Consider the following 19176-nt stretch of genomic DNA (forward strand, 5'->3'; position numbering starts at 1 on the left):
TGTGGGAAATAGTATGGACGTTCTTCGAAAAATTAAAAATAAAACTACCATATGATCCAGTAATTCCACTACTGGGTATTTACCCAAAGAAAATGAAAACAGTAATTCAAAAAGACATATGCACCCCTATGTTTACTGCAGCATTACTCACAATAGCCCAGATAAGAAGGTAACCCAAGTGTCCATTGACAGATGAGTGGATAAAGATGTGGTATAAAATATGTACACCATGGACTATTACTCAGCCATAAAAAAAAAGAAATCTGCTATTTGCTACAGCACGGGTACACCCAGAGAGTACAATGTTAAGTGAAATAAGTCAGGGAGAAAAAGCTGGATATCATACAATTTCACTCACATGTGGAATCTGGAAAACAAAACAAAGGAACGAACTGAAAGAAAGATCGAAACAAAAAACCAGACTCTTAAATAAAGAGAATAAACAGGTGGTTATGAGAGGGGAGGTGGTGGCAGGATGGCTGAAATAGGTGAAGGGGATCAGGAGGAGTACAGGTATCTTGATGAAACTGAGTAATGTACAGAACTGCTGAATTATTATATTGCATGCATAAAACTAATGACACTGTATGTTAATTATATAAAATTGATCTCTGTAATTGTTTTCTCATGGTGTATGCCTTAATAAACAAAAAATGAAATGGTGGGCTTTTTAAGAATAAGTAAGAAACTTTAACATCTCCCTTCCCCACTCCCATTAAAAACAAAGAAACCCATATCAGCTATTCCAGAGCTAAGCCAGTTAAGTGCGCACTCAATATTTACACTCACTGAATAGATAATAGAGAAAAACATATTCTTAACAGAACAGAATCAAAATAATATATGCTTCTACATGAAACCAGAAGCTTACTATGCATGCTGATAGACAGACTGAGAATGGTGTTTTTCATTCTCCATGTTCAGCAAATGGCTCTGTAAGCAAACGCTGAACTTAAGTTTTAAGGTAACGTTTAAAATAAGGTTAAACACATTTAATTGCCACTTCATTAAAATGAAACTTGACTGCATGATTACGAATCACCTCAGTGAATTCATGAATTTTGGGTCACTCATAAGTCCTCTCCTTAGAAACTGCACTGCAGCTGAAAGGCAGATTTCATGTCATTAACCCCAAACTGTTTACTTGATAAGGAATAACACAAAACTGTTCTGGTTCACATTTAATATATAAAGCTTGAAACAAAAAGGTTTTATTTCAATATTTCTGAATAAGTCTGGACATTTAAAACATCTCTTAAAAAAGCCTTACTTGATTATACTATAGGTTTTCACAGCAGAACATTTGGAAAATACAAAAAAGGAAAAAGCTACTATGGAAAAAACCATTTTTGTAAGACAATTACTCACAGATAATCACCATTTACATGTATACATAGTTAGCCTTATTTCTATGCAGATATAAATATCCACTTACATTATTTATAGAAATGGCATATATACTGTTTTAAAACCTTTTCCATGTAATGTTTCCATAGCTATGGATAAGATTAACAGAAATTTATAAAAATGGGAAGTCAATCAGAGAAAGACAACTATCATATGATCTCATCCACACGTGGAATTTAAGAAACAAAACAGAAGATCATAGGGGGAAGGGAGGGAAAAATAAAACGAAATTAGAAAGACAAACCATAAGAGACTCTTAATCATAGGAAATAAACTGAGGGGTGCCTGGATGGCTTAGCCTTCAGCGCAGGTCCTGATCCTAGGGTCCTGGGACTGAGCCTCGCATCAAGCTCCTGCTCAGTGGGTAGACTGCTTCTCCTTCTCCCACTCCCTCTGCCTGTGTTCCCTGTCTTGCTGTATCTCTCTGTCAAATAAATAAATAACCCGCTCCCCCTCTCCCAATCCCACCTCCCCCCAGGAACCCCCAGTTTGTTTTGCGGGCTATGGACATTGGGGAGGGGAGGCGAACCATAAGAGACTATGGACTCTGAAAAACAACCTGAGGGTTTTGAAGGGTCAGGGTGGGAGGTTGGGGGAACAGGAGGTTGGGGCAACTTGAGGGTTCTGAAGGGTCAAGGGTGGGAGGTTGGGGGAACAGGTGGTGGGTAATGGGGAGGGCACGTTTTGCATGGAGCACTGGGTGTTGTGCAAAAAGAATGAATACTGTTACGCTGAAAAAATAAATAAAATGGAAAAAAATAAATAAATAAAATCTTTAAGAAAAAAAAAAGGAAATAAGTTGAGGGTTGCTGGAGGGGAGGGGGGTTGGGGTACTAGGTAACTGGGGGCTGTAATGAGCACTGGGTATTATATAAGCTTGATGAACCATTTAACTCTACTTCTGAAACTAATAATACACTATATGTTAATTGAATTTAAATAAAAACAGAAACAAAAAAAGATGGGAAGGAAAGGAAATATTTTAGAACATATTCAGACCTCAAGTTAACAATCCAAGGATGAGAAAGGAAGTCAGCTGATGTGAACTCTGTTGTATTTTAAGGAAAAGGCATGTGTTAAGAAGCTAACAAGACAAAAGGACTAAATATTTTAGAACCAACTATGTCAGTTTCCTCTGGCCACCTGGAATTCAGACCAAACACAAATTTAGCCCGAAATTCCTATGCCTTTTCATTTAGAATACTACATAATGTTCATTTTTTTTTGATAGCACCACAAAGTAACATTACTAGCTAACATTTACATGACATTTATTAGGTTTTGGGTACCGTTCTAAGCACTTTATATATGAAGTGAGATGAAGAAACAAAACAAAGAGGTTCACACCTTGCCCAAGGTTACCTCCTGGTAAGTGTTAAAAGTGGGATTTGCACATAGTAGTCTGATTCTAAAATTTATTTTTCTTAGGTACAAATGTTGAAGTAGAAAGAGTATTAGAGTAATACTGCTCAAATAAGTGGAACACTATACACTTGGTCTCCTTCCATTTTTTTAGTATTTTGGTTAATGAAGGCTTTTACTGTAGTTTAAGATACTTAAGTCTCAAGATGATTATAGGAAAAAAATATTGCAAATAGTCAATCAACCAGGAAACCTCTTTCACTTGAATTTAAGATTATTTGTATATATAAATGTGATTATCCAAAATAGGAATCAGAGTGAAAGTTGTTGAAGAGCTAGTGCAGATGGTAGTTTGATAAACTTGGAGCTAAAAAAAGACTATATATCAAAGAGTTTCAACAATCAGCCCATCATGCCCTCCCCTTGGAAGGTACTCTCCTTTAGTTGGTTTGCCCATTACTCTCAAGACGCGCAGTTTGTGACTTCTGTATTTCAAGGTTACACTTCCTTGCCTTATTATAATTAGATCTCAGATGTATATGAAACATTGGAAAGAGGAAAAGGAGGCTCAAATGGTGACATGTTTCTAGTTTGTGTCCATTGATCTGTGTACTTTCATGCTAATCTTCAATGTTTCTTGTTGGTGTTTAGCTTTGCTATTTTGTTTCAAAGGCTGACTTTGCTCAAAATGTATATTCTGTTGCTATATCCCATATGAATCCACACAAGATTTAACAGAACTTTCATAACCTGTTCTCTTCTCTGCAAAGTTGACTTGTTTTGCTAAGAAATCAGACTTTACCCAGTGGGGCAAAGCTAGCTTTAACCCGGATGCTTGTGTACAAAGGGCAACATTCTGTATCACAGGTTAAGTCTTAAGTTCTTGTGAAGCAATGATTCTTTTCTATAGAGTAGCTTTACATTCACATTTATATTTGAGGCAAAAAAACTCACCAGGTATGAACCACACTGGGCAGGAAGCTGCCAGGGCCTAAGGACTCTTTCTAGGCCTATCACGGCTGAAAAAAGGTATCATTTAACATTTGATACTCTGTATGACTAGCTCCCCAGCAGGGAAATTCTACTGGTAATTTGGAGAGGTACCTGAACGTTTTTTTAGGCCTCACAATGAGATGTTTGACCATTCATTTCAATAATGAAAACAAAAAACCTAAACCTAGTAACTAGTTGAAAAGTATATAATTTTTTTTTTTTTTTTAAGATTTTATTTGTCAGAGAGAGAGAGAGCTCACAAGCTGGGGGAGTGGCAGGCAGAGGGAGAAGTGGGCTCCCTGCTAAGCAGGGAGCCGGCCATGGAGCTCGATCCCAGGAACCTGGGATCATGACCTGGGCCTAAGGCAGATGCTTAGCTGACTGAGCCATTGATGCACCCCAAAAGTATATAATTTTAGAGTATATTCTCTAAAGAGCAGGATATTAAAAGCTGGAGTGTCTGGCTGGCTCAGTCAGAAGAATGTGTGACTTTTGATTTCAGGGTTGTGAGTTCAACCCCATGTTGGGTGTAGAGATTACTTAAAAAAAAAAAAAAAAAAAGGCTGGAAAAAAGATTAATTGACTTCTTTGGGTGCTGTAAGACCACGGGAACTATGCTGGTTAAAGTTACTATAACCGCAGGGAAAATTAGAAATATTCAGTTAGAAAGCACTAAACAGAAAAATTCACCACATCATTCTACTAATCAAAGATAAGAACCTTACCACTGTCCATGCAAGACAAAGTCATTAATTTATTAGCAACATAATATAATCCCAAGTATGCCTCACTTTATGCACACTTGGTAAATAACATTTACATAAAAAGAACTATTCAAGTTGCTCACAAATTCCTCTGAACCTGTGTTTTAAGCAAAGGAATCTCAGGCTGCAGAGCATCAACTGTTATAGTGTAGTATTTAGTAGAGAAGTGGCACTGTGGTCCAAGTTCATTATCCAAATTCAGTCTAAAAGGATAGTTCTGATAGTTTAGAAGGTATAGTTTGAAGACCACCAAGTATGAGGAAAAAAAAAAACAACAGTGATCTAGAAGAGAGGGAGAAAGCTGAAGACTGGAAAAAGGAAGTAGATTCCTAGAGAATGAAAAGTACCATTAGGTTGATGGAGGGGAGGTGGGCAGGGGGATGGGTTAAATAGGTGCTGGGTAGACACACCTGGCTGGCTCAGTCAGAAGAGCATGTGACTCTTGGTCCCAGGGTTGTGAGATCCCATGCTGGGTATAGAGATGACTTATATAAATAATCTTAAAAAAAAAAAAAAATAGGTGATGGGTATTAAGGAGAATACTTGTAGTGGTGAGGACCAGGTTTTGTACGTAACTGATAAGAGTGACTAAATTCTACTCCTGAAGCTAATATTGCACTCTATGTTAACTAGCTCGAATGTAAATAAAAACTTGGGAGAAGAAGAAAAAAAATTCTAATAGAAGAGTATTTCCAGTATTCTAACACATATCACCAACTTGGCTACACCTAAATAATTCTTTCTTTAATAATAAGTGTTTCAGTATATCAGAAATTAAAACACCACCACCACAAATCCTTTCTGTGATCTGTCTAGGTTTTAACCTAGGAGTCAGAGGAAAATAGGATCTATATAATCACAGATATTTGTGTCAATATTGTGGGAAAACATGTATTTTGTAAAGTAATCAGTGCCAATATAAGTGATACCAAACAACAGAATAAAAATATCCAGACCTCAACATAGGTGTTATTTAACACTGTCATTCTCCTTTGTTAAAGAACTGCACTGCTGCAATATTACCCCATTTCTTCTAGCACTTTCAGAGGAGAGCACAATCAATTCTGCAAGCAAAGAGAACTAGGACAATAAAAATTGATGGCTTAGGCACTTCCCTGGAGGGCTCCAAAGAATATTCTATTTTTAACACTCTTTCACTTCAACAGAGAAGAGAGCAAGAAGGAAACACAGTGCTCAGCAGAAAAGTATTGCACAGGTTTTAACAGGCTAGTTTTACTTTGTGCAGGTGACCTGTACAGCATTTTTGTTAAAGGAAAGCATTCTTAGTAATACGAATTAGATATAATGATAAAGATAACAAAAAGAACTGAAGAACTGCTTTGTCAGAACAGCCCTAAATCTAAGGTGACTTCATTTAAGTTTTTCAAGACAAAATTTGTACAGGAGAAGCAGTATGAGGGTAGATCTGTGTTGCTGTTTTTTGTTTTTTTTTTGATTAGCAATTTTTGCAAATTCTAAGTTTATCTGTAACTAGATATCTATAATATAATTTAGATGAACTATTTCAAAATCATCAAAACCTCCAGTTTGTAATCTGGGTCTATCTTACACACCCGCAGCACATTTTTAGTGAGCAGGCAAGTTCAACTAAGGATAGCCTCTTAGGTGAATTTAGAAGACATGGGCACCAGACCAACACACCTTCACTATTCTTTCTCCTGTATCACTGTCTGCTCCACTATTTCTGTGCCTGAAATAATTATGAACACAAACACACAAAAAACGAATCCAATAAAAACAGCCACGAAGAGTTTTGAACTCACGGCTATTTAAATGATGACCCTATGGAACGTCTGTACAGCTCAAGGAAATCTGTGGGTACTTACCAGATACTTTTGGCTCCAGGTTTCAGTGGCAGCAGGTTAATGGAGAAGGGAAAAGGGAAATAGGTGGATTTGTAGGTATTACACAATGTCTGAATCTGTGCTAGTCACACAATACTCAGGAAAGCTCATAGAATCAATGAAAAAACAACGATACCCAGGGCCATCAAAACTGGCATCATTACAAAATTCCTATCACTTGAGTCAAAAGATGCCAGCAAAGAAACTAACTTTATACCGAAGTCCCTATTTAAGAGAGCTAAGTCCCCATTAGTATCATCCCTTAGGTGCTTATTCAATGTGTCCATTTCTTCCTTGTTTGCCCTTTACACCAACTCAGCTTTAAATCTGTGTTCTGCAATGCTGCCAATATTCTCCACACGTTACAGACTGTTTATCCTGAAATGTTCCTTCTATGTGTGGTTCATCTGGAACCTACTATAGTCTGCTGATAACGAAGTTTAACTGGAACCACATAGTTCTGAGTTACTTGAAAAGCTAATACGGATGATATAATGCATTGATATTCTCTGATATCTGCAAATTCTCTGATATGCTGCAAAACTAAAATGACATTTCATTTTACAGAGTCATTTTGCTTCCCACATGCATATAATATCACAGTTTGGGGAAAAAAAATTGAATTATATCCCCAGTCAGAGCCCAAGTAGTTTCAGATGCTTTTAGATGTCGTAGGTCCATTAGATAGCATGCATTAATGCACACTAATATTCTTTAAAAGTTATGCAGCAATATAGAAAGAGATGTACTTGACTTTTGCTAATGAGTTTGGCATGCTTAAGACATTAGACTTTTAAGAAAAGCTATAAACCAAACTGAAACTGCCATTCCAATCTGCTTTAAAAGAAATTAAAGCAATAGTTTTCACAAAATTTTAAAAGGTAAATTATATTAAGACAAGGTTGTCATTTAAATTCAAATCCCTATTTCTGAGTATGATGCATGATTAAAAGGCATTATAATGGAAAATATAAGCAAATATTAATACTTTAATACAGCATTAAAAAAAAAGAAAGAAAGAAAGAAAAAAAGCAGTGGAAACCTGAGTAAAAAGAAGCCAGGAAGCAGCTGAAAAAGAGACCGGTTCACTGTGAGAAATGTAAACCTCTCAGACAGTGCTACGGCCCCGAATCCAACAGCTCAGGAACAAGGCCAATTATTGCAAAATATTAAACATATATGGTAAAGCTGCAAACCTTTCAAAAAAGAGTCGTAAGAATGAAAGCGGCTACACAGAAAACAGCCAGGGCCTCATAAACCCAAAATCTTTGCTATAAGTGATATGCAGGAACAGTTTCTTTATCTCAATCTCCTTATATGTAGTATACTTTATAGTATTCAAGCTGTAAATTTTATGATAAAGGGTTAAGATAATAAATTCTTATTACTGTAATGGCAAATAACCATATGTATTGAAACAGTTGCTTGTGTGACTCCAGTTACTGACAGTAAGTCACTAAGCTATTGCAAACCAGTCTTCCAATATTCCACCTTTCTGAACTAAAAAGGACTCACATAAGATAGAAACACAGAATCACAGAATTTTAGAGTACACAGAGGTTTCAAAAGACAATACAGTAAACCTCCCTTTGCAAGTAAGTAAACAAACCCAGAAGCTTTAAGTGATAGATCTAGTACCATTTAAAAATGAGTAAGGGCCGTCAGGATTTTGTTCTTATTTTATTTCACACTCTACAATCCATTGTCTGAAAAGCCTCATGTAGCCAGAATTTTTTCTGCTTCTGTTGAGTGGGGTTGACTTAAGCTTGTTTTGAATGACCATGACAGATTCACATACATAATACAAGATACGTATATTCATTCCTCAGCAATAGTATTAGTGCTGTTTTCAATTCAATTCCCATAATAGATGAGAGGTTTACTGTCAAGAGGATCAATAACTACTGTGGACCTCTGGCACACATGTGGGATAGAAGACCAAAGCATTTTATCCTTGAGTTATCTCCCCAACCTTCCTGCCCCCAAAGGGAAAGTAACAGATAATTTTTTATTTCTCTTGCCATATCCCCCGGTTTAAGACTACTTAATTCCATAGGTAAAGAACAAAAAAACAAAACAAAACAAAACTCCCAAAATAACCATGTAATTCCACTGGATTTGTTAAGTTAGGGGACAATTTCTTTAAATTCATATACAAACATTTAAAAATTATTTATTTGTGCCCCAGTGATGAACTGTTCCAAATCTATTGTTTTCATTATTTGGTTCAACAATTAGTTTTACCCTTTAACGCAATAAAACAAAATATACTTCTTAACTAAATGGTAAGAAACAAAAACGTAAGAGACGTTAACAAATTATTTCCAATTTTAATCTGACCAGGATGGTGGAATGTAGGGAAATATAAGGAAAAGAATAAAAAAAAAATGAAACCCAGAAAGTATGATGTATACATATCAAAATGTAAATTATGCAGACAGAAATTGCTATAAATTTGTTAAAAAAAAATCAGAAAAAGTTGCCTTGTCCATTTCTCACTGCATTTTACTTTTCCATTAGGATATCCACAAACATAAATGCACACTTTTCTGTATGCTTTAACATAAAAAATAACCATTAGCTAACTACAAACAAGTGTTTAGATTGTAACTTTTTTAGTAGTTCAAATCCTACTAATTCCACTACAAGGTCTGTTAAAATTACCAACACAATAATTGCCACTGGCACTACAGAACTCTTCTTTAAAGAGAAATTGCTATTGTACTTATTAAAATTTCTTTCGCTTTCAGATAAGGATGCTTTGAGGATTTATTTCTTTTTTCTTCACACTGAATGATACTAATTTAAGTCTGTAAACCGAGAGGACAATACATAAAATAACTGGAAGGACAAATTCTATATAACATGTTACACTATGAAGACTTTAAGATTCAAACACAATGTCAAAAGCTATTCAGACATACTCTTCGGTGCCTGTACTATACCGATGCAATCTAACTTACTTTTGTTTCCTTCCTTCTCACCATAATTAGCTTTAGAAAAAAATACACAGTTAAAGTATCACTGATGATAAAAACACCTACTATCTGTAACACAGATATTTTGGCCCTCAATTGGGAGGAGTGGCATAGTCAGTTGTTTTCCATTAAGTGGCAATATTTTTGCTGAGATGCATTTTTAAAAGCACACTGGTTCGACCTGTGATTGAAAGTTTAATTCTGTAGGGAGTTTGACAATGCAGAGGAATAAAAATCTAGTGATGGAAAAGAACAAAACTAATAAACTCACACAAATACAGAGCAAAGGATATCTGCTTGCCTCATTACATTAATAGGCTATATTAATAAACCAGGTTAATCAGCTACACAGAAGATATTTGAACGAGGAGAATGAAGGTAAATTTCTTTTTTGTTATCATGACATTAACTATAGTCTGTATTATAATTTTGAAAGAAGAAAATCAAAACAAAAACAATATGAAAAGTCAGTCACTGTGGCCCAGGAAAACTCAGAAAATAATTTCTATTAGAATAAAATAACAATGTGTTTAAAGCTAATGAATGAGCAGTGTCACAATGAATGCTCCCATATCAAGAATTTCTGATGACTTTCAAAACTGAGCAAGTACTAATTTGTATTTGAAGCAGACTGTATTATCAAACTTCAGGAAAACTTGAACTAAAGGGAGTCATAATTAAGACAGAAGACCAATTAATTCTAAGTTGGCTAAAATGAACAATGTTTGTACTCAATATCCTTTGGAAGAACATTTCTCACACATACAATACAGGGCTAGTAACACAAAAAAGGGAAGACCTTCTATTAAGTATAAGATGACTCCTAGGAACAATGGATTAAGAACCTGAAAGGTCCCCTACAGGGGTGATAAGTAAGAATCCTCTGTGGTTAAGGAAGTTGGTGAGTCACAATGATCACTGAAAACTACACGAGTGGGGAGAAATGAAAATACTTCTCACTAGATTGCCCTGTGCAGACGTCTTTCTCCTAAAACTGCGGCTCCCCTTAAGACTTGCACATAATATCAAGAGTGAGAAACTGCCCAAGTGGAGGGTTATGTGGCCTCAGTGAGTCACGCTGATATAGTGTGAGAGCCTCCAACAATGACAACCAGCTAAAAAGGCCTCAAAGATACCAATAAACACTCCACTTCAACTGCTAGAGTTATGAAAGACTGAAAAGTATCTTATTACACATCTAGGGCAGAAGTGGGAAGCACAGAAAGAAATGAATTCAGTCAAGACCGGTTTTTACACTGAGGTCACAACAGTTTCCACTGAAAGCTTAAAGAAAATTTAAGAGGAGCATAAGGGGAAGAATCTTTTGAGCTTTAATATATGTGATATGCCTAGTATTAGACTGCATTTGGTTTAAAAATACCTTTCACTATACAACCAGCAAACCGAAAAATTAAACACAAAAAGTTTGACTATTATTCCTTTAAAAAGCATACTGAGACCAAGACATCAGAGTATCTCCACCAAGCTAGATTCTCAGAGTTGGGTCATTTGGGTCCTTGCTTCTAGTTAGCTGCCTATGAGACATCTTAGCTTGCATTGTCTCTCTTTTGTTGTTAACAGAGGTGGATTATCGGGCCCCAAAGGAGGCTTTACCACAATGGCAGTGAGTAACAGGAAGCCACTCATACTTTGCTTGGCCTAATACAGTCTTCTCCTGATGGCTCTAAACACTTTACCATATAAACCTGGCAGATTTACTTTCTGGCAGGTGCTAAGATTTGCCCACTCTTTCAATCTCAGTGGTTTGTATATTCATATGGGCCATACCTGAGACCCCTGACAGGCAGAGTGGGACAATATCTTAATAGTAAGAATGAAATAAAGCAGAATGAAAAAAGCAATAGCCAGAGCTAAGATACTATAGCCTCAGAAATAATTACTCACCTGTCTGCTGTGCAGGCTGTGGCAGTGGTTGGTTTAGATGTGAATTGTAATGGACAGAAGGGATTGGGCGATACTGAGGTTGACTGGAGTGATAGTGGCCTGGAGCACAGAAACAGGCTGGCATCTAGGATAAGTATCAAGAGAAAAAAAATCAATTTCATTTGCAGTAGAAACGTCTTCTCTGAGGAACAAAAGAGTGTAATGAATAATACTTCTTTTTAGTATCATCCAAAACCAAGTTTCAAGCATGCAATATACATAACAAGACACCTACAAATATGCCTAGCAATTAGATTTAATAGGTTTAAAGTTTTGGGGCATTTTTGTTTCAGATTTTTCTCCTTTTATAAAACCGAACACTATTAAAATAGCTAAGGCCTCACTCCAACATTCTTTTGCCCTATGTTCAACAGAAAAACCATTATCCTATAGTTGGTATGTATGATTCCTATAAATGTTTTTAAACTGCTACTATATATATATGTTATCTGTAAAGAAAATTGTCGAGGATTTAAAAAATTTACATTTCTGGTGCTCTACTATCCACAACTCCATGCAACTTACTTTGCAATTAACATTCTTTTTCGAGCTTTATCTTGGTTGGAACACGTACAATGCTAGCTCATTCAATCTGAATGCTGAACTGCGATCATTATATAAATTAGCCAGTCTATCTATTGCGCTGGTCCCATTCTTTTTCTCAAATCTCTGATGTAAATTAAAATGCCAATACAAATCTTATTTGCAATTGTACTTAATAAAGCCGGAGAAAAACCCAGTAAGACTAGCTTGATCTTATTTCCTTCTGGAGCTATTTATATTAATTGTGCATTTCTCTTAAGGTAATCTGACCTAGTTTGGAATAAGGAATAAACAATTAATTCAGTGATGCAGAAATTTGTGGTAAATTAACTTTATTAGCTTCATAAGCTCTTTCAGGTTCTACTATTCTAATCAGGTACTTCTAAAAGAAGAGACATCTGTAAATATCTTAACGACTGACTATTTTGTCTGGAAACCAGTTGAATACAGAATTTCTAAATCACTTATAAGCCAAGAATCTCCTAAATTTACCGTAACGTTCTCCTATTTTTGAACCATTAGATGCAATACATACATGATCCCTAATTGTTCCTGGAGGTATCAGCAAACAATAGGTATGTCCTAATTTCAGATTGTAATCTATTATTATGCTTTTCATATGTGTATATATACACGAGTATACACTTTTCTCCCCCTTACTTAAAAAACGACATCACTAGAGACCCAGGGTGGCTCAGAGGGTTAAGCCTCTGCCTTTGGCCCAGGTCATAATCTCGGGATCCTGGGATTGAGACCCGCATTGGACTCTCGGCTCATTAGGGAGCCTGCTTCCCCCCTCTCTCTGTCTACTGTCAAATAAATAAATAAAATCTTTAAATAAAAAGACATCATTGTTTAAGGCAAAAATCGTACCATGATATATTTTATTTATAAAGCATACACACACAATGTATATGACAACAACAGCACAAACAACTGAAGGTAAATAAAATTATACTGTTAATGTGACTGCTGTATTTTACTTGCAGTTTCATATGAACTTGAAATAGACAGCAATAACCTAAAGGTACATCTCATATCCCTAAAGAAACCATGCAAACATAAGATTTAAAGGACCGTGGTACTAAAAAGGCCAAAGAAAAAACTAAATTAAGACACTGAAGGAGTTCAAGTAATACAAAAGGCAGGAAAGGAGGCATATAGGAATAAAACAGAGACAGAACAAATAGAAAACAAATGGAAATGTGGCATACCTATCTCTAACCATGTCAACAGACATATTAAAGCTAAGAGGACTATACATTCCAATGAGACAAGATAGAACAGCAGAGATGAACTATATAACTATATGCAAAAGATAGACTTTAAATATTAAGGTCACAGGGATGCCTGGGTGGCTCAGTCAGTTAAGTGTCTGCCTTCGGCTCAGGTCATGATCCCAGGGTGCTGGGATCGACTCCCATATCAGGCTCAGTGCTCAGCGAGGAGTCTGCTTCTCCCTTTCCCTCTGTTCCTCCCTCTGGCTTATGCTCTTTTGCTCTCTCTCTTTCTGTCTCTCAAAATGAATAAATAAAATCTTAAAAAAATATTAAGGTCACAAATTAGAGGGTGGAAAAGGCATACTTTTCCTTGAAACGCTCATCAAAAGAGTGCTGAAGTCACTATAAAAGTCAGATAAAATGTTTTAAGACAAGAAACAATACTAGAGAAAGAAAAACATTTCATAATGAGATGAGTCAATATCAGGAAGAAATGGTAACTATAAATTGCTCAATATAGGTTTCAGTATTATTTAAAAAACTGGCAGAATTTAAGAGAGAAATAGACAAATCCACTATCACTTATTGATAGAACTGGATAAAAGATTTGAAAGACATGAATTAACCATATTGGCTCAACTGATACTTATTTAGAGAATACTAAATGCAAGAAACAGTAAAATATGAAAGAAATCAAAGATGACCTAAGTAAATGGAAAGGCATCCCATGTTCATTAGACTGGAAGATTTAATATGAAGATGCAGTAATATCCAAAGCAATCCACAGATTCAAATCAATCACTATCAAAATTTCAGTGGCCTCTTCTGCAGAAATAGAAATGCCAATCATCCCCCGCTGCGCTGCCCCACCGTCTGGCCCCACCGACCCACGAACCGACAGATCCACCCACGCACGAAAATCTGCCCCGCTCCTGAGAGCACCACGTCTGGTTCCTCCAGCGTTGCCGCTATGAAGAAAGTGGTTCAACAGCTCCGGCTGGAAGCCGGGCTCAACCACGTGAAGGTTTCCCAGGCAGCTGCAGATTTGAAACAATTCTGTCTGCAGAATGCTCAACACGACCCCCTGCTAACTGGTGTATCTTCAAGTACGAATCCATTCAGACCCCAAAAAGTCTGTTCCTTTTTGTAGTAAAATGAATCTCTGGATGGTTTTCTAGACCACTTTTCATGAACCAGTGAATATTCAAAGGAGAACTAAATTTGAAGCCTGTACAAAAGCTTATCCCTGTAACATGAGCCATACTATATAAACTTTTACTTTTGTCAGTCCTTAACATCTACCTCTCTGAATTCTCATAAATTTCTATTTCATAAAGGTAATTGTTTTATATATATTGGCAGCAGCATACAATAAAATACTTAGTATAAAAAAAAAAGAAATGCCAATCATCAAATTTACATGCAATCACAAGCCATATAGGCAAATAGTCAAAGCAGTGTTGAAAAAAAATAGTTGGAAGACTCACACTTCTTGATTTTAAAACTTACCACAAAGATACAGTAATAAAATAGTGTAGTATGGGCACAAAGGTGGAAATGGAGAATAGCATAAATGTTAGGAGTCCAGAAATAAACTCTTACTTTTAAGGTCAACTGATATTTGATAAGGGTACCAAAACCATTCAATGGGAAAAGAACAGTGGCTTCATCAAGTGATGCTAGAACAGATAGCTACACACATGCAAAAGAATGATGTTGGACCCTTATACCTCATTATCATATGCAAAAATTAACTCAAAATGGATAAAAGACCTAATTATTGGAGCTAAAGACCATAAAACTCTTAAAAGAGAACATAAGGATAAAATCTTCATGACCTTGGATTTGGCAATGTATTCTTAGATATGACAAGAAAAGCAATGAGCAGTAAAATGAAAAGATGGAAAAAATGAATTTCATCAAGGTTAAATTTTTATATATTAAGGACATTATCAAAAGGTCAAAAGACAACTGATAGAATAGATATTTGCAAATATTTGCAAATCACATACCTGATGAGGGTCTAGTATACGAAAAGATGATCAACATCATTAGGGAAATACAGGTAAAACAAACCCTAAGAGACCCTTAATCTCATGAAAGAAACTGAGGGTTGCTGGGAGGGGTGAGGGATAGGGTAGCTGAATTATGGACATTGGGGAGGGTATGGGCTATGGAGAGTGCTGTGAATTGTGTAAGACCAATGATTCACAGACCTGTACCCCTGAAGCAAATAATATATCTTAATAAAAAAATAAAAAATAAATAAAATTATTAAAAAACACAATGAAGTACCCACTTCACATCACCAGGATGTGGTGGCTAGGATAATAATAACAATTTTTTAAAAAGTAAATAGTGTTATCAAAATATGGAAAAATTGGCACCTTTATACATTGTAGATGGGAATATAAAATGACACTATGGAAAGCAGGCTGGCGATTTCTCAAAAAGTTAAATAGAATTACCATATAATTCAGCACTTTTATTCCTAGGTATAAACTCAAATAAATGAGTGGACACTTGAATAAAAATATGTACCTACATGCTCATGTACCTACATGTTCATAACAGGACTGTTTACAATGGGCAAAATGTGGAAACATCTCAAATCTATCCACTGTTGAAAAGATGAACAAATGGTGGTATATTCAAATAATGGCATATTATTTAGAAAAAAGAAGAAGTGAGGTACTGATAAATGCTACAATGTGGATTAACCATCAAACATGTTAAGCTAAAGAAGCCAGACACAAAGGTAACATTGCATGAGTCCATTAATATGAAGTACCCAAAATAGGCAAATCTTTAGAGACAGAATGGAGGAGACTGGTGGTTGCCAGGAGCTGGGGGATGGGCTGAACAGGTAGTAACTGCTTAATGAGTACAGTTCTCTTCTGGGTGATAAAAATAAAATGTTTTGGAACTAGAGAGAGGTGACGGATGCAAAACATTGTGTATGTACTAAATGTCACTGAAATGCTCACTTTGAAATTGTTAATTTTACATTATGTGACCTTTATCTCAAAACAAAACCAAAAGAAATCACAAAAACGCTAAAATGATAGAATACAAATTCTTTTCAAGTGCACACGAATCTTCCCCCAAAAGAGTACATACTGGGACATAAAATAAGACTTGAGATTCCAAAACAAAGAAATCTTTTTTTTTTTTTTTAAGATTCTATTTATTTACTTATTTAATTGATGGGGACGGGGGTGGGGACGCACAGCGAGAGAAGGGAACAGAAGTAGGGGGAGTGGTGGTGGGTATTAAGGAGGGCACATACTGCATGGAGCACTGGGTGTGGTGCATAAACAATGAATTTTGGAACACTGAAAAGAAATAAAATAAAACGGAAAAAAAATTTAAAAAAAATTTTTAAATGTAGAAAATAAAAAAGAAGTAGGGGGAGTGGGAGAGGGAGAAGCAGGCTCCCTGCTGAGCAGGGATCCTGATGTGGGGGTCGATCCCAGGACCCTGGGACCATAACCCAAGCCGAAGGCAGACAATGACTGAGTCACCCAGGCACTCCCAAAACAATGAAATCTTAGAGTAGATTCTCTGACCACATGAAACTAAAACAGAATCAATAATAATAAGGTATTTGGAAAGCCTGAAATATTTGGAAATTAAATAATACTTCTAAATAAATCATCTGTCAAAAAAGTCACACACATACAAAAAAGAGACAAAACATTATGAATGAAATGATAACAAAAACATAACACATTGTTTTGTGGTCTGCAGCTGAAATGGTGCTTAGAAGGAAATTTATAGCATTAAAAATTTATGTTAGAAAGGAAGAACAATCTAAAAATCAATGATCTATGCTTCCACTTTAAGAAGTCAGACACAAAGGAGCAAATGAAACCCAAATAAACAAAAGGAAGAAAATAATGGTAAAAGTAGAAAGTAGAAATCATTCAACTAGAAAACGAATACAAAATTAATGAAATCCTAAGTCGGTTTTTAAAAAACACCAACGCAATTGATAAATCTCTTAAGTAAATAAAGCAAAAAGAAGATAGGAGTGAAATCACCAACATTAAGAATTACAGAGGCAATACCACTATTGATCTTTAAGATACTAAAATTATAATAAGGGGATATCATGACTGACCATTTGCCAATAAATCTGACAAACTGATACAGGTGCCCCATGAAGGACTTAAAATTTAATCCAAAAAGGAACAGGAAATTAGATTAGCTCTGTATCTACTAAAAAACTGAACTTGTAATTTTAAAATCTTTCCCACAAAAAAACTCCAAGTCCAAAGGGATGCATTAGTGAATTCTAGCAAATATTTAAGAAGGATGTTAAGGAGAATCCTATACCAACTGTTTTAGGAAATGAAGGAGGCAACCATATCCAATTCATTTGGAAGCCAGTATCACTGCCATCTTGATGCTACAACCTGAAAAAAGACATTACACACAAACAACAGACCAATACCCATAATGAACATGCATGCAAAAATCTGTAAGAAAATATAAGCAAAACGCATCTAGTGATATATAAAAAGATATTCTATCATGACTAAGTGGGAGTGTGCTCTCAAATCAAAGTATTAATTTTTTTTTTAAAGGTTTTATTTATTTGACAGACAGAGATCACAAGTAGGCAGAGAAGCAGGCAGAGAGAGAGGGGGAAGCAGGCTCCCCACTGAGCAGAAAGCCTGATGTAGGGCTCCATCCCAGGACCCTGAGATCATGGTCCGAGCTGAAAGCAGAGGCTTTAACCCACTGAGCCACCCAGGCACCCCTGAAAGTATTAACGTTCAAAAGTCGGTCACAATAATTCACTGTATAGATAGAAAAAAAGAGAAAAATCACATGATCATCTCAAAAGATGCAGAAAAGGAGATTTTACAAGATTTAATACTCAATTCATGATAAAGACTCTCACCAAACTAAGAAAATTTTCTCAGCCTGATGGAGGGCATGACAGAGGTCAAAAAACTCAGATAATACCACAGTTAATAATGGAAGACCAAATACTTTTCCTAAGACTAGAAACAAGGAAGGATATGAACTTTTAAAAATATTGCTTTAAGTTAATAAATGAATTCAAGGGATTTTACTGCCTCCTGTTGTGTGTATATTCAACATTAGAGCTTGTAGGCAATTCAATAAGGCAAGAAAAAGGAATAAAAGGCATATGCATTGGAAAGGATAATGTATGTAGAAATGATCTTCGATTTGGAAAATCCTAAGCAGTCTATGAAAAAAGTACCAGAATAATAAAATTTAGAAAGTCCATAGGACAAGATCAAGATCAAAACACAAAAATCAACCTTATTTCTACATATGAGCAAATGATGAACAGAAAATGAAATTTTAATATAATTTCCTTTAGAACACTAAGCATTTTTTTTTTTTTTTAAGATTTATTTATTTGACAGATAGAGATTACAAGTAGGCAGAGAGGCAGGCAGAGAGAGAGGGGGAAGCAGGCTCCCCGCTAAGCAGAGAGCCCGATGCGGGGCTCGATCCCAGTACCCTGGGATCATGACCTGAGCTGAAGGCAGAGGCTTTAACCCGCTGAGCCACCCAGGCGCCCCACTAAGCATTTTTTTTTTTAAAGATTTTATCTATTTGAGAGAAAACGAGAGCATGCGCAGGGGTGGAGGGGACGAACAGGGGGAGGGGAGAAGGGTTAAAGAGAGAGGGAGAAGCAGATTCTTCACTGAGCAGAGAACCTGACGTGGGGCTCAATCCCAGGAACCTGAGTTCATGACCTGAGCTGAAGGCAGATGCTCAACTGACTGAGCCACTCAGGTGCCCCATGAAGCACTTAAAAACATTACATACTTAGAGATATATTTAATAAAATACATGCAATACTTATATAATTAAAACCACAAAATACTGTTGAGAAAAATTAAGAAATATCTAAGTAAATATAAAATAACAATAAAGCTTTATTAGTATTGTGATGTTAATTCTCTCTAAACTAACCTACTTCTTTCTGAAATGCATCATTTTATGTTTATAGTGTGTTTACCTTGTGTTTCTCTTAAGCTAATTAAAACAAAACAAATCAATCAAGAGGAAACTCGAAGGTTGCATACTTTCAACCATCCAACTGACATGTCTA

General features: G+C 35.9%; 2 protein-coding genes across 13 annotated transcripts in view; one reads left to right on the top strand and one right to left on the bottom strand.

The window, feature by feature from the left end:
• Window positions 1–19176, bottom strand: part of R3HDM1 (R3H domain containing 1) — a 208406-nt gene that overhangs the window by 69261 nt on the left and 119969 nt on the right. For all 12 annotated transcript variants that reach the window (XM_046019038.1, XM_046019035.1, XM_046019032.1 and 9 more), the window contains one exon: window positions 11275–11398. In XM_046019038.1, coding sequence (XP_045874994.1) covers window positions 11275–11398 — 124 coding nt within the window. The remainder of the gene's footprint in view (window positions 1–11274; window positions 11399–19176) is intronic.
• On the top strand, window positions 13836–14226 carry LOC123950871 (guanine nucleotide-binding protein G(I)/G(S)/G(O) subunit gamma-5-like). Its single transcript, XM_046019335.1, has 2 exons — window positions 13836–13840; window positions 13908–14226. The coding sequence occupies exons 1-2, from the start codon at window positions 13836–13838 to the stop codon at window positions 14224–14226; spliced, it is 324 nt and encodes a 107-aa protein (XP_045875291.1).

Source organism: Meles meles, chromosome 9 (assembly GCF_922984935.1).
Source record: "Meles meles chromosome 9, mMelMel3.1 paternal haplotype, whole genome shotgun sequence".
Taxonomy (NCBI): domain Eukaryota; kingdom Metazoa; phylum Chordata; class Mammalia; order Carnivora; family Mustelidae; genus Meles; species Meles meles.